The sequence below is a fragment of the Sciurus vulgaris genome (genome assembly GCF_902686455.1).
Source record: "Sciurus vulgaris genome assembly, chromosome: 13".
NCBI classification, from domain to species: Eukaryota; Metazoa; Chordata; class Mammalia; order Rodentia; family Sciuridae; genus Sciurus; species Sciurus vulgaris.
In genome coordinates, this window is record NC_136474.1 from 21,310,180 (window position 1) to 21,326,703 (window position 16,524).

A 16,524-nucleotide genomic window follows, 5' to 3' on the forward strand; every position below is an offset into this window, starting at 1 on the left:
TCGAAGTGACCCTGCCCGTTCCTCCTCCTTCTCCAGATAACCCCCCGGGAGTTCAGGAGCAGTCCCTCTGAGTGGCTCTGAATCCACGTGACCCGCTGCACGGGTCCTCTGGGCAACGGCCCGGAGCTCTGGTGTGGTCCCTCAAGACCAAGCGTCCCACCACGCTTCTCCTCCAGGCAGCCCCCCTGTGTTCAGGAGCTGTCACTTTAAGACCAAACAACTCACCACTCGCCTTCTCCTCTGAGCAGCCGCCTGGAGCGCTAATGCAGTCACTGCGAGTCCAAAGGACCCGCCGCGCTCCTTCTCCTCCTTCTCCTACTCCTCCGGGCAGGCCCCGGGGTTCAGAAGTGGTCAGGGTCCAAACAGCTCGCCACGCAGCCCCTTCTCTGGCAACCGCCTGTAGTTCCCGTATAGTCACCCGAATCCAAGCGGCTGCTCCTCTTCCTCCTTGTCCTCAGGGCAGGCCCCGGTGTTCAGAAGCGTCGTCGTTCTGATTCCAAACAGCTCGCCGCGCGGCTTCTCCTCTGGCAACCGCCTGCAGCTCTGGCGCAGTCTCTCCGAATCCAAGTGGCCACGCTCCTCTCCTCCTCCTCAGGGCAGGCCCCGGTGTCCTGAGTCCACACAGTTCTCCCCGCCACTCCTCCCCCGGGCAGCCGCCAGAGCCCCAGTGGCTGCTCCGAGTCCCAGCGCTGTGCCGAGCTGCCTCCTCTATGGCGCTCCAGCGGGGGGAGGGGCGTCTCGCCGGCAGTTCTACTTCACAAAGTTTCCTGCGTTCCGGGACCCCCGTCCCATCCGGGATGCCCCCCCAGGGGGTGAGAGTCACCCGGCTACTTTGAGTTGGTCCCAAGCGTCTCAATATCTCCTCTCTTGAATCCTGAGTTCTGGAGCAACACGTAATGCAGCCACCCTCTAGGCCGCCATCTTGAAAACCCTCTCATTTTTCATACATAAATTTTTTCTAGCTCTGTAACAATGCAATTTTTAATCCATTCAAGTAAATCCAACCCCAAAGTTGCTGCTTCCCAGCATTAAGACATGCACCCACCCCTCTTATAGGATTTTCTAAAACTTGTATTTCAGGGGGCGGGGGGTGCAGGGGAGAAAACCTCTTAAAAAAAATCCCAATCAGTGGGAGAGTAAATGGCTGACACTAATTGCAAACCTTAGTTCTTTGAAAATGACATACTCGAAGTGAGCCATTATTAAGATTTTAAAACAAAAACAATAGCCTTTAGACATAACATAGGGAGCAAAATACAGTACACAGAAAGAGTGTAGCCAAATACGCATTCTCTTCAGCAACACTGGAATGGGCCTTGCTTAGTACCCATAAGTGAAAGACAAAAAGTTTACCCCATCTAAAACTGAAGGTGAAACAAATGAGGCAAAAATAAATATTGCTAGTTTCTAGGATGGCTGAGTATTTTCTAAACCAGAAATGGTTAGAAAGGAACTTTATTGCACCAAAGTCAATCTTAAGCAAGTTTGCAGTTCACAGGCATTTTAACTCACCCTTGAGTCACAAAGGAAACACGCTGCAAGAAGAGTTTGTTCAGATAAGCTGTCTCAGCATCGTGGTTTCAGGAAACCTACTGCTGGCAGATGGAGGCAGGTCTGAGCTGGGTCTGCCATGACAGTGGACTTGTGGAACACCAGGAACAACGTGAGGCAACACAGCTGCCAGCATCCTGCTGCCAGGCGGGGCAAGAATGGAAGATGAATCTGAGGGAAATGAACTTGAAGAAGAGACAAAAGCACGATACTAAAAGAAGGGGAGCTGGACTCAAGTTGAGAAGAAGCACCTAACTAAACAAAAACAAGAGAGCTTTGGTCAGTCTAAACATTTGTTCTTCAAAATGTCTGATCATAATGTGGTAAAGTTTCATACTTTCCAAATCAAAATATAAATGATTCTCAGTACTACACTTTTGCCTCTTTTTTTCTTATACAGAAATATCTCAAGTCAATGTACATATGACATACAGTTAATATGAAGGACAAAAGCTTGCTTGGCCCTAGTGTGACCTCAGCATAAGGCAAAATCCCCTGGATTGAAACATTATAAAACAAATCTAAAGGAAAAAAACAAAACTGACTTTCATGCAAAGATTGATAATGTTAAAACTAATAAAAATCAGAGTTCTTTTATTCCAGAGGTCACTGAGAAAAGTACCATTTGCTAAAATTCTTTCAGCACTGTTTCCACCCTGTGCTGGAGGTTAGAGATGGGAAACAGGAAGCGAAACAGTGCTTCCCTCAGGAGTGATGAGTCTTCCATTAATTAACTGATAGGATGATGGTGAAGAAACCAACAGTTTTCTGTCCTATCCAATTTTTAAACATTTCCAGAAACAGATCAAATCCAAGACAATATGATGGACAGTGGAAACAATTTCTTTCACTCCTGAGATCAAACTTACAGTGAACTTTTAAATGTGGTGTTTATATCAAAATGATTTTCATAATAGAAATTATCAGGTAAACTAATATTACATAAGGATGGGGGCTGAAAAAGAAGACCCTCTAAGCTTCTCATTCCATAATTCAGCTACTGATGTTAAGGGAAAAAAGGTTTCGGCAGTACCTTCAACAACTGCTCTAGCTTAGAAGGTGACAAGAGAAATTCCTCAACAGGTTCTTCCAATTTTTCTTTCCATATAACCATCCCAGTCTTTATAAATTTTTACCTAGCACCATCATATTAAAATGTTATCTTTCAAAGTGCTCTCTAAAATCCTATGTTACAAAATGTCTAAATGCTAATCACTACCCAAATCAGCAGTTACATAGACATTAGGTAATTAAAACAGCACAGAGGTAAATAACCATTATTACAGTACAGTGGAGATTCACTGAGCCTAGCTCACATCCACACACTCCTACAGGTTATCTGAGAACCCAGAAAACTCATCTGCTTTGTCAATTCAAGTGAATTATATTTGCTTTTTAAAGTAATCTGCTTTAAAAAAAAAAGCCACCACATCTATTTTGGCTAGGTATATTATACATGGTATGCAAAGAAAAATTACTATTATTTGCATAGCACTCAAACTCCTGATCAAAAGATAATCTCAACATTTTAAAAAGGGTAGATTTTCACATTGGTATGTACAAATAAGAAATACAAGCTACAGTTATTTTTACAAAGTAACACAGATGAATGAAAAACTGTGTTAATAAGAGTTCAATCTCCAAATGAGAACAGAGTGCAACATGCAACGGAAACTCTAGTAAATACTGAAGACTGGAAGAAGCAGGATAGAAGACATATTACCAGAGTAACAAGCTATAAAATGCAAAGCAAAACCATTTTCTAGCAGCATCCTCTAGATAAGAACTAGAAATTACAATCATTCTTATTTCCTTACAATTCCAGCCATGACAAATTGAACATGCAAATGTAAAGTGATACATAACCAATGGTGCAAGGGAAAACAACACAGTCACTGTCTATAGAAACCTGTCAAGCTAAAAAAATTTTAACATTTCTTCTCACAAAATATTTAGAATCTGTCAGTGCATTAGTGTTAAAGTGGCATTAAAAAACTTCTGCAATTTTAACAGATACAGATTATTTTCAAAATGCATAGCATCTACATTTCTTTCGAGTAGGCACCATGATATTTACACCAGTGCTAAGAATTCTTGGTGGAAACAGTCATTTCACTGGATTTCCTACTATTTCTTAAACATCTATTCTTGTATGCAATCTCAAATTCAACAAATACTCACCAAAATTCAAAAATATACCCTATGAATATTAAAAGAACTATATACAACATTTCTAAGACACAGGTTAATAGGCTGCCTTATATGTAATATTAAAGAGAAGACATTATTCAAGTTTGACAGATATTGAGATGAAAGGCCTTTGGGTTGGAAGCATTTTAAAAAAACAGTGTTTTAGGCTGAGAATCATTTGAGCCCAGTTTATGACTAAGGCACTGCATAATAAAATATATATTTCTATTTGGTGCAATGTTATATTTTGGAATCTATTCTGTGTCCAATGGTGTGTTTTGTCACTTTAGTAAACACTATAAAGCACACATTTTCAACAATTGAAACCAAACTTTTACAAGGAAAAAAACCAAACACTAAATCTATGTTTTATATTAGGCTGTTTATAAAAAATACTTTAACAAACTTATTTTCTACTTTTTATGGGGGCAGTCACCTGATAAATAAATGAAAACAGATTTTGAATGAAGATAAATGGCAATGCCAAAAATCCACCTGCCCCTAACTCATGTCCAAAATCTCATCCAGAATGGGAATGAGGGTAAAGGGGGAGAGGAGGAGATAGTTCCAATTTGGGTTTTTATTTTAATGTATTTTTAAAGCCTCCAGAAATACTCCACCTAAGAAAGGGCTTCTGTTCTGAACATCGGAGCAACAACCATCAGGTGTGTTGTCCCCTGTGGCCATCTCCCATCCCTGATCTCCTCCTATCGCCCCTATATGGACGTCCTCTGACATTTCGGTGGTACTGATAACCTTCATCCTGGCTTCTGCTCGGCTGCCCTTTCCAGGTCTCCTCGCCTCTCACGTGTTGGTGTCCACTCCTACCAGAATAGCCCCAATCACTTTTATACTTCCTGCCTCCGTAAGTTTGATTATAGAACTGCTTGGATCTGCCACTTCTCAGAATATTAGACCCTTCATTTTCATCTTCTGAACTCTCTTCTTTTGGTCTTTGCACTCTGCTATCCATAGAGTTGGCCCCAGGGCTGACCACATCAGCAGCAGTCTTTGGATCTTTAACTTTCTCTGGTTTTTCTTTCAGACTTTGGATGGTCCTCTTAGACTCAAGTTCAACAGGCACAGTTTCTCTCTCTCTGTTTAGAATCTGAGAAGGAAGATGAGAATTTCCCTCTGCTCCAGAAGGTGCAGAAGCCAGGTTCAGATCTGCCTTTCGTGTCTGGGATAACTGCTCCGCTCGGCCTTCGTGTTTGCTGCTCACGCTTGCTTCAGGGAGAGTGTGTACAACTTCACCCCTGGCTTCTGGAAACTCATCTACTGCTAAGACTGAACCACATTCTTTAGACAGATCCAGGTTTTCCAGAGGCAGATCCAATTCTCCTTTCTCATCGGAGGGCAGGACAATATTCTGCCTCATTATGGGATTTTCTATGAATCCCTGAAAAGGGTACCCATACCAGATATGAGGAAAGAAAGGAGGTGCAATGGGAACTGGGCCTAAGAATGGATTAGGGCCAAAGGACGGTTGTGGGTACATGTTCTTGCCACTTAGTGACTCTTCATATTCAGCATGAAGAAGCTGCCCAGGGTTCTCAGATTCAAGATCAGCCTGGTAAGACAACTGTCCATGACTTTCAGACACCTGAGATGGAGGGATAACCAGAGGTGAAGAAAATGTTGGTGGTCCAATCTCTGCCTGAGGCATCTGACCATTAACATTGGCCTCAGTCTGCATAGGAAAGTGTGCATCGGTACAAGTACAATCACTTTCATTCTGAGCAGAAGGAGCTTCTTGGAACCAAGGATTATGAGGATACACAGGTACTGGAACTTTTGGGTACATCCTGCAGGCTGCCAGGTAGGCCTGGTGCAAAGGGTACAGGTAAGAATGTGGGGCCCACATAGGACAACTATATGCCTTCACTCCAAGATTGAAGAAGAATCGAAGAATCTTCTTATCTTTAGGCAGGTCCTCCCCAGTCTGACACAGTGAATAAGGTGGTGCAATGGCTCGATCTCCCTTTTTGTTGGAAGGAAACCCAGGATACAGAGGGTCTTGATAAAGGCTCAATGTCTGAGGCAAAGGCATCAAGGGCTGGTTAACTGCCTGGATTGACACAGGAACTGGAGAGGGTGTTAAATGAGCTTGGGACACAGCAGAATCAGGTCCAGTGGTCAAAGTCTGTGTCACTGACAAAACAGGAATTTGAGCAGGGACACCTGTTGGTCCAAAAGTTGTAGGTTCACTTGGCCAAGCTGGCAGAGTGGCTGGTAAAGAAGGCACCGCAGGAGTGAGATGTACCTCTGGAGAAACTAAAGGGGGAGCTGGATTTGACAGAGACACATGTTCTGCTGGCTTTTGTTCTACAGGAGACGGGCACTCTAATTTCTTTGACTTTGATGGTGATGAAACTCTTGCACATTTATCATTAGTATTCTCCAATGTGCTTGACTCAGGTTTTTTATCCAAGTGAGTATGTCCGTGGATAGGTTCTTTGTCTTTTCGTTCTTCTGGATCCATTCTCCGCCTGCTTCCTTTCCTATCACTTGCATGTGATGATTTTCTCTGAACACATGGCTTGCTACTCTGAGAAGGTGACTGACTCATTGATGAGCTAGAAAGGGCTGGGAAAGCCTGTTCATCTCTGTTCTGAATCTCATAGAGTAAACGAGACTCTTCTATAGCTTGCTTCTCTCTATGCTCTTCTGGTGACAAGCCAAAATAGTGAGATTCTCGACTTGTATGATCAAACTCTTCAACTCTCTCACGTTCAGGTTTTCTTATGATCTGTGAGGGTGTCCTGCTAAGATTTTTGTGCTCACTGGAGGATTTCTGAGACTGGGACCCTGAAGAATGACTAGAGAACGCGTGTTGTCTTACTCCTGAAGGATGCTGCAGGCGAGGAGGTAGTGCTGATGGGGCTTTTATTGGCTTGCTTGGATTCTTTGGCCCTCTGTAATCCATGTCAGAATGAAAATTTTGTCCGGAAGTAGAAGGTTTTTTCATCTTCTTTCCTGACACTGTGTTCCAGCGTTCTGGGGGAGTTGCTTTGAGGTTCTTTGGTGTAGATTTTTTTCCTAGTTCTTCAACCAAAACTGGTCCATTTTCAGAGTGTACCCCTTGAATGTCTGCATTAAAAAACTTTCCATTGTGATCCAACCTAACTTGGCATTTATCTCCAACTTCATATTGTAAACCAGCAGCAATGGAATAATCACGTTTTTGTTGAGCTTGTTTAGACTTTAGCCAAATTTCATACTCGACATTTCTATACACTGCTGGGTTAAGTGACTTAAGAACCTTTCTAGACAAAGGCAGACGAGAAGAGCTCCCATTGTTCTTCTGGTGCTCATCGCCTGACAAAGACTTAAATCCACTGACATCATTAGCAGTAGTTTTACTCTTGCAACTGTCATCCTCTGAATCGGATATTTCACTGTTGTTTTCATCAGTTACTTCAGAGGTGTCAAGTCCCATCATGATTTTGCTAACATCAGTCTTAACTACCTTCTCATACAGCAATTCATAAAGGAGAGACTGACACATAGCAGAGCTATCTTTATACTTTATGGGATAGACAATGTCATAATGATTTCCATTCGAAAAACACAGCAACACCTTTTCAGGAAAATTATTTTCAGTTCCTTGTGAAGGAGAAACATTTGGTTCCCGATAAATTACAAAATCTTTCCTGTACATAAGAGAAAGGGCACTTATTTCCACTTGTCCTACCCATTCCTGTGGATTTTCCAAACGTTTTAAATACTCTTCAAATGACCCTTCTATAAACGCTTCAAATTTCTCTCTGTTCTCCCGAAGATAGTGGATACAGGCCATTCTAACTTCAACACGGCGAGACTGTGAGTGCAATACCTGCTCCGCCACGGCCCGGAACAGGCACGACCCGTCCTTGGCGACCAGTTTCCCATACAAGCCCAGTTTTCGCAGATAGGCGTCCATGGGCGTCGCGTCCTCGCGGGGCGCCGCGCCGCCCTGGTCCCCGCCATCTGGGGCGCCCACGGCCGCCTCCACGTTGCCGGTCCCGCTGCAGGCCAGGCGCGCGGGCTAGCCCCACATGGCCGCGCCGCCGGCTGCTCCCCGCGCCGGCCTGGGGCAGGCGGCGGCTCCGGCTCCAGCTCGGCGAGCGGCGGCAGGCGGCGGCCCAAGGCAGCGGTCCGCGCTCTCCGGGCGCGTAAGGGAGCCCTGCCTAGTGCATGGCCGTCCACACGCGGCCGCCTCCCCGGAGGGACCACGCGCCCCGGGGGGCCGGGGGGATGAAAGAGCGCCCCGAGAGGGAGCAGTCACTTCCCGATCGCCTCGCCGCCCAGCTCTGGCACCGGGCCGAGGGTCGCCGCCCCGACAAGTTTCCTGGTCCCGACGGGAGTGGGGCGAGGAAAGCTCTGCCGCCGGCGCGCGCCGGGCCGGCTCGGTGAAGCGAGCCCTGCGTGCGCCGCGCGCTCCCCTCGCCGGGAGCCGAGGAAACCAAAAGAGAAAGCCGCGGCCCTGCGTTTCCCCACCGCGCCGGAGGGCGCCCTAAAGTATTTTAAAGTGGTGCTTTCTAACTATACGTAACTGTGAAATTTACTGAGGTGTGTTCATATATGTATATAGGATAATTTGTTCAAATAAATAGAAGGAAGACTAGGAGTATAGAGCAAGGGGAAGAGGGGAGGAAAAAGGGGAGGGAAAGAGGAAGCACTGGGGGCTGAAATGGAGCAAGTGATATTCTCTGCATGTATGATTCTGTCAAAACGAACTACTAGTGTTATGTATAAATATAATGTGATAAAAATTAAAAATAGAAGAGACTCAAAAACTTTAACATTAGGTGGAAAAGAAAAGAAATATATAAACTTTAATATCATTTCTATGTTTACTTCATCAGTTCCTCTTTTATTCATCTAAATCAAAATTTGTGCAATCTTTTTTTTTCATTTATTACTTTGATTTTGGTAGAATTCAACTTACTGTTTATAGTTTCTCAAAAATAAGAGAGCCACAATAAGCCAATTAAACACTTAGGTCTAAGATATTGTATGTAAGTTAATTTGCAGGTTTATGAATTCCTTACAGAATATCAAATTCTTATTTCAAAACCTAAGTATATTTTCATAAACAACCATTCTCCAATGCCTGATTCTTCACCATATAATGTTCAAACAATTGCTCTCCCCACTCAAAGAATCGGGAGGTGTTGAGTAGTTGCCACTCAAGAACATTTTTAGAAAATGAGAAACATATTGTACAGACATTCTTTTGTTTCCATGAATTATGAAAAAGTTAAAATACTGTTTCAGTGTTTTTATACTATACAAGTTGAAATATGTTTTTAAAAAATTTGTTTATGTGTTTACAATTCTATCAATCATACACAAACTTGCAGACATTGTTCAAAACTTTAGAAAACATGGAAAAACTACAAGTTCTGTAGAGCTGGTGCTTATTCCCCTAATAACTCAATCACTACCTCATTACTTTGAATCATTTCAATATACAATATAAATTCCATTAATACAATCAAATTATATTCTCAATTGCTTTACATTTCAGAATGCCCCAGGTCTAATAATGGGGAAGAAAAAGTAAAGAGTGAAAAAATATACTCATGAATGAATCAAGAGTGTAAGAAAAGATAATTACATTTCTTCTGGAGGAAATTTTTCTATATTCCACAGAAGATATTTCAGAAAATTTAACTAGTCTGTCTGCATGAAAACTAGTAAAAATTCACTTAAAATCTGTAAGGTATATCTAATGAACTGTATAATTATTATAGTATTTTTGAAAAATATAAGATGTATTGTATTATCTGTAAAATTATTTAGAATATTGTTCCCTAAAGCAACTTTCTAAGAATTTCAATGATGATATTTTGCTGAGAATCAATGACAGTTTTTCTTTTCCTTTTATCTTTTGAATTATTAATACTTAGTTGACAGGTAAAATTATGTGTATTTATGGTGTTCATGATGTTTGACATAAGTCTACATTGTGGTATAGATGAATTGTGCTATTGAACATAAACATCACATCACATACATTGTTGTCTGAACATTTAAAATCTTCTTTAAAAGCAATTTTTGAGTATATAATGTTATTATTAATTATGGTCACCATGCTGTACATTAGATCTCTTTAATGTATTCTTTTTCTCTAATTGAAACTTTATATTCTTTAACTGGATCTGCCAACCTCTCACCCCACATTCTCTAATAATCATCATCTTGTTCTTTTTCTATGAGTTTCACTATATATAGGATTCTATATATAGTAAGATCATTCAGCATTTTTCTTTCTGAGCCTGCATTTTTTCACTCAATGAAATGTCCTTCAGATCCGTTCACATTTGCATCAAAGCCAGAATTTGCTTCTTTATGACTAAATTATACACGTGTGTGTGTGTGTGTATCCCAATTTTTACTCTGTTTATTGATGGATACTTAGGTTGATTCCATATATTACCTAGTATGAATAATACTGAAAAGAATCTGATATAGCTATACTAATGTGTACTCCAAACAACAGTGTATAAGGGTTTCCTTTTTCCATAACCTTGTCAATATTTACCTTTCATCTTTTTGAAAATAGCTTTCTAAAAAGTTATGAGTTGATATCTCATTGTGGTTTTAATTTATATTTTCCTGATGATTAGTGATTTTTTGCATTTATTCATATATATGTTGACCATTGGTATGTTCTCTACTCAGCTTTTTTGTCACAGTGACAAAAAGACCCAAACAGAACAATTGTAAAGGAGGATATTTTATTCCAGGGCTCACCTTTCAAGAGGTATTAATCCACAGACAACAGGCTCAGCATGCTTCATTCCTTGGGGCTTGAGGTAAGACAGAACATCATGGTAGAAGAGTATAGTGGAGGGAAGCAGCTCACATGATGATCAGGAAGAAGAGAAAGAGAGATCCCCACTTGCCTGATACAAATATATACCCCAGAGACAAGTCTCCAATGCCCAACTCCTCTAGACATGCTCCACCTGCCTTCAATTACTACTCAATCCCATCAGGTGATTAATTCACTAATTGGGTTAAGGCTGTCCTAAAACAATTATTTTCTTTTTCTTTTTTTTTTAATTCTAGATGGACACAATGCCTTTATTTATTTATGTGGTGCTGAGGCTCAAAACCAGTGCCTTACACATGCCAGGCAAGTGCTCTACCCCTGAGCTATGACCCAGACCCACAATTATTTCTTCTTTGAACCTTCCTGCATTATCTCACATGTGAGATTTGGGGATAACTCACATCCAAACCATAACATTCTCTTCTGAGAATTTTTTATTTAGGTCCTTCATTAATTTTTAAGTCTTACCATTGAATTTCCTATATACTTTGGTTACCAGCGCATTATCAGACTGTGGTTTGCAAATATATTTACCCATTTTGTATGTTATCTCCTCTTTTGTTTCCTTTGCTGTGTGAAAGCTGTTTAGTTTGTTGTAATACCATTTTTCTATTTTGTCTTTTGTTGCTTGTGCTTTGGAGATCACATCCAAAACATTATTGCCCAGACTAATGTCATGGATCTTTTTCCCTAAGTTTTCTTCTACTACTTTTATAGTTTCAAGTCTTATATGTAAGTCTTAATCCATTTGGAATTGATTTTTATGTACCATATAAGAAGAAGTCCTAATATCATTTTTCTGCGTGTGGAAATATAGCTTTCCCCATGACATTTATTGAGGAGTTCATTGTGGGTTCCTGTAATCTTTGAAAAAATCAATTAACCATAAATGTATGCATGTAATTCTGAACTCTTTCTGTTCCATTTGTCTATGGGTTTGTTTAAATTTATGTACTATGTTATTTTAATCTTTATAGATTTGTAGTAGATTTTGGAATCAGGTTGTATGATGCCTGTTTGTTCAGGATTGCTTTAACTATTTGGCGTTACTATGAAATTTGGCTATTTTGCAAGTCTACACAAATTTTAATTTTTTTCTTATTTTTGTGGAAAATTACATAGGAATTTTGATTTGCTCATATTGACACTATATATTACCCCATGAAATATGGGCAATTTAACAATATTAATTCTTCTACACAAGATCACAAGATATCTCTCATTTTTGTGTGTCTTCTTTAGTTTCTTTTATCAATATCTTATTGTTTTAATTGTATGGAAAAAAAATTTTGCCAAGAAGGGGAAAATTTTTTATCGTGGTGGACATCTTTCTACTATTGCCCAACATGCTCCAAAATGACTGCTACAACAAGCACCACTTACATGTTTTATAGAATACATATAAATATAATGCATATATATTTAGAAAATCTGTTCATTATAACAATATTTGTAAAAGCCTTCAAAACATCAACCAAAGGGTTAAGCTTGAACATATTCTAATACATACTTACAATGAAATATTCTGATTATGGCAATAATTTTCAGGCTTTTTAAACCAAAAGTTAACATTTTAAATAAGATTGTAATTTTAAAAAGGCATAAAAGAAGCAAGATATACTTAAAAATGGAAAAGATGTGTATTTGTGTGTGCACATACACTACTTGTGTGTGTATGATTTTCTTGCTAGGAGGATCATTACTTAGTAGTTGAAGACCAGCTGAAGATGATTACTTATTCTTTATATACCCTTATTGTTTTGAAAGTTTGCATTCATATAAATCAATTAAATAAAAAACAAAATAGTATATTTTGGCTTATATGTTTCTTGATTTCACATGACTGTTTAGGAACAAGTCAAAACATAATTTACATAGAATTCTGTATCCTGAAACTTTCTCATACAAGTAATATATGTCATGAGCAAAATCCAGGATAACAAAATATAAACAATTAAGAATAATGAAAATGTTTTAATTAGTAAGAACAAAGATCAAATGTATGTATTTTCTCATTAACAAATAATTTAAGTTTTGAATATTAAAAATCAAGGAAATTACAAATTTTTTCAAACATTTTGAATAATTTACAGGTTTAAAAGATGTGCAAAACACTACTTAAGATTTTTTTTATTAGTTTGTGTTTTGCAGTGCTAAAGATTGAATTCAGAGTCTCACTCATACTAGTGAAGCATTCTACCACTGAGTTACACCCTCAACTTAATAAATTAAAGTATATTAATTCACTAATAACATATAGATACTTATTAAGTAATTTTATGTCTACTGAAAATGAACTTGATTTATTTTTTAATTGAAATAATTTTACTGATTTTTCTGATTATCATGAAATATCATTCATAAAGATTCAGTAATCCAAAAATAAATAAAGGATAATTTAAAATATCTATTATATTTGTAAGTTATTAATCTGTTATATTTGTAAGTTATTATTATTTGGTATCTTTCTTTGCATGAAAACGCACATATACATGTAAAATTCATAAAATTTTGTTTACAATAGAATGGTAAGATGAGCATTTGACATCTTTATATCTCCTGTCAATATAAAGTGAAAACTATTTCCTGCTAATAAATTCAGATAAGAAACATTATTTTTATAATTGCCTTGTTTTCTAATATTTAATGTTTGCCTATATAATGATCTAGCTGCCTTCAACTGGTGAACTTAAAGATTTTTCATGTATTTTCACTCATATGAACATCATAGAAAGAAATATCCTGTTATAATTTCTGTTCTTTTTTGATGACCATATTCTACACAAATAAAAACAAATTATATTATCCAAGTTATAATACAAATCCATTACTATAGGAAAAGTTTTGTATGGAGCTTTAATAGATTGTATTTTAATCCTGAAACTGTTGAGTCATTGACAATTATTTGGTTTTGATGCATAATTTCATTAAGAGATTATAACAATTTTTATAGCCAAATAACAGTGACTTTTGAAAATTTTTCACAATATATGATATATATGTGTTTTAACTTCAGTAGACAAAACTTTAATATTTTTATATTTAAAATAACCTATAGTTATTCAGATCCTATCTCATGTTGCTCATTTATTACATTGATTTTTAATCCAAAAATATTAAAATAACAAACTTACAGAGAAATATTTTATGTATTTTAAAGGGAAGAAACTACATATAGATCGTAATACCTACACAGTATATAATAGTCTGAAGGCAAATTTGCAAGGTCTTTGTATTGTATAATCTCAGTTTTGTGTCCATGTCTAAAATTGAATCAGATAGAAAATTCCTCTGTGAACAGACAACCTGGGTTATATAGAAATCCCTTGCTTCTGAGTATTTAACAATTTGACAGAGCACTGAGGAGCCCAAGAATGTAAGGGAACTTCCTGAGGCTAGGGAAAGAACTATTTGAAAGAAGTAGAGGGAGCAGAACTCACTGTTCTTCCTGGGCTGGGAGTAGAGCCTGTCTCACCAGACTGGAAAGCCTCAGGATTTGAGCCTCACTGGTTAGAGGGTTCAGATAGGTCCTGTCTTAACTGTGAAGAGTAGGGGGCCCAACTAAGAACTGCTCTGCTCCCTAACAAACCCAAAATAAGACTCAAAATGACTCACATTTTTCCAAGTAAATTAACTACATTTAGAATAAAACTAGAGAGAGAGAGGGAGAAAGAGAGATAGAGAGAAAGAGAGAGAGGGAGAGAGAGAGGAAGAGGGAGAGACATGTAAATATGCTCCTAAGGGCTATACCAAAAAATATCTCCCAAATTAACAAAACTCATACATCCATTCATATTAAAGTAAATTAATAAATTACGGTACATTTATATATTGGAATAACACAGAGAAATGAAAACAGATAAAAATGTCCATCTTGAACACAGGGATTAATCTAACAATGTCATCAAAAGTATGATTCTATTTAATGAAGTCTGAAACAGAAAAGCCACTTTAGGGGAGTTGAAATTAGTGTAGTGGGTAGCTTTGGAGGGTACTTGCTTTAAGAGAACTGCTGGTAAAACTTCAATTCTTTATAAGATTGGGGGTGTTCTGAGTATAATCACTGGGCTAATTCATAAAACTTATGTTAATGCTACTTGTATTTCTATTTGCCTCTACCTTATAATTCAATATAACAGAGTGGGAAGACTAAATAAAGAGGATCCCCTGCCCACATGCACATGATGAGAAAAACAAGAAATAAGTGTGTAACAAGACAATTGAGGTTATGACATGTTTGGGAAACCATAAATACTCTGATGCAGATGGATTCAAAGGTATTTCTGGAGATGGGAGAGAGGAGGGAAAGCCCACATACTGGCTGAAAATGAAAAATCAAAGAATATTTTAGCACTGGGAATTGAATTGAAAGGCCTTTAAATTTTTTATAGATCTTTTGTTTGCATAATGCAGAAGACCCTCAGTAGACACTTTTTGATTTTTGAAGTCGCTTAAAAATTTGTCAACCTGCAGACATATAAAATTTATTCCTGGGTTAAGCATATTGAGAAAAGCTATGACAATAAACTTATTGACAATTTTTCTAAATGTTTTATGTCACCAATTATATTTTTATTTTTTGTGTTAATTTTTCATATTATGTATCATTCATGTCTTTCTATACTTTCATATTTTAGATTGCAAATGAAATACCATATTTCATATCATTCCTATTGAAGTGTCAGGGTTATCTAAAATTGTTCTGTATTTTATTTAGTTTGCCAGGTTAAGATAGATGATTACTAACTTTTGACAGGCCAGAATTTGGGGAGAGAAATTGTCTGGTTTTAAACAACTAATTAAATTAACATCTAAATCACTCTGCATACATTTCAGGACATGTCTATCAGTGAATCTATTTGCATTGCACTTGCCCAACTCATTACATTCTCTAGCGCAATATAAATTGCAGTCCTGGAATTCATTAACAACTCTGTTCTGTTTCTAAGGCTTTTGTGCCAATGCTTGACCTTAAAGTTTCAACAGTCATTTTTCTTTTCCTCTGTGTCTACAGAATATGCTAGATGATTCTTCCACTGACTTTTCCTCTAGGGAAGAGGAAGTTCTAAGTCATTTTCTTTCAACAATTAAAAAGTATGTTTTTTTCTTTGCCCTCATCAACATTAATTACATTCAGTTGATTTATGTAATTAATTTCTCAAAAAATTGCTCACCAGTATTTATCAATATGCTATTATTGTAAAAGTCTGACCATGAATTGTTATTAATGTAGTTATTTACATTTAATTACATACTTATCACCCACTAACACCACCAGGCAGTCTCTCTCTCTCTCTCTCTCTAATATACTTATATATATACGCAGTACATACAATTTATAATTACTTCAGTTTAAATTGTATGAGAATATTTTAAAATATTCTACATCAGCATGAGATATCTCTTTATATGGTGTTCAACGATATGTGTTTGCAGAGTATGATTTGTATTTTCTATTTAGATGATTATACAAAATTCTGAAAGCTAAAGTAATATTTTTATATTTTATATATGTAATAAAACTATAAAAGGAATTGAACTTTTATGTAGAACTTGTGATCAGTATTTTTTAATGTTCTTGTGTCATACCCTGTAACTTAGAGTGGTGCTTCTAGGAATTTTGGTACTGGGAGTATACTTAAAATTGTTACTGGGGTGCTATTGTGTCCTTTGGAATGATCATCTGAGTCAGTGCTGTGAACACAGTTGTGTTTTTCAGTATCAGTGACATTTCTCTCCCCCACAAAACAGGCATTTTCCAGGGATTCTTTTTTTCCCCCCTATAACAGAAAATTCAATGCTTAAATTGTGAGAAATTGTGAGAACAGTTCCATTTTCTACCCAACTCTCTGCCTCATTTTTTCCTATTAATATTAATAGTATTCTCTGAGTACTTCTTCAGCACTTCTCTGTGAAATGGGGATGCTTTCCTTCTGATTTTATAAATTATTCTTTATAGC

At 37.8% G+C, this 16,524-nt stretch overlaps 1 protein-coding gene across 1 annotated transcript; it reads right to left on the minus strand.

The window, feature by feature from the left end:
- Nucleotides 1-3,047: 3,047 nt before the first annotated feature.
- LOC306643082 (OTU domain-containing protein 4-like) lies at nt 3,048-7,718 on the minus strand. Its single transcript, XM_079109024.1, has one exon. It carries the CDS (start codon nt 7,661-7,663, stop codon nt 4,403-4,405), a length of 3,261 nt encoding a protein of 1,086 aa, XP_078965150.1. The 5' UTR covers nt 7,664-7,718; the 3' UTR covers nt 3,048-4,402.
- Nucleotides 7,719-16,524: the final 8,806 nt, after the last annotated feature.

Excerpts from the sequence above, each read along its gene's own strand:
- LOC306643082 (XM_079109024.1), bottom strand. The coding sequence starts at position 7,663 with ATGGACGCCTATCTGCGAAAACTGGGCTTGTATGGGAAACTGGTCGCC.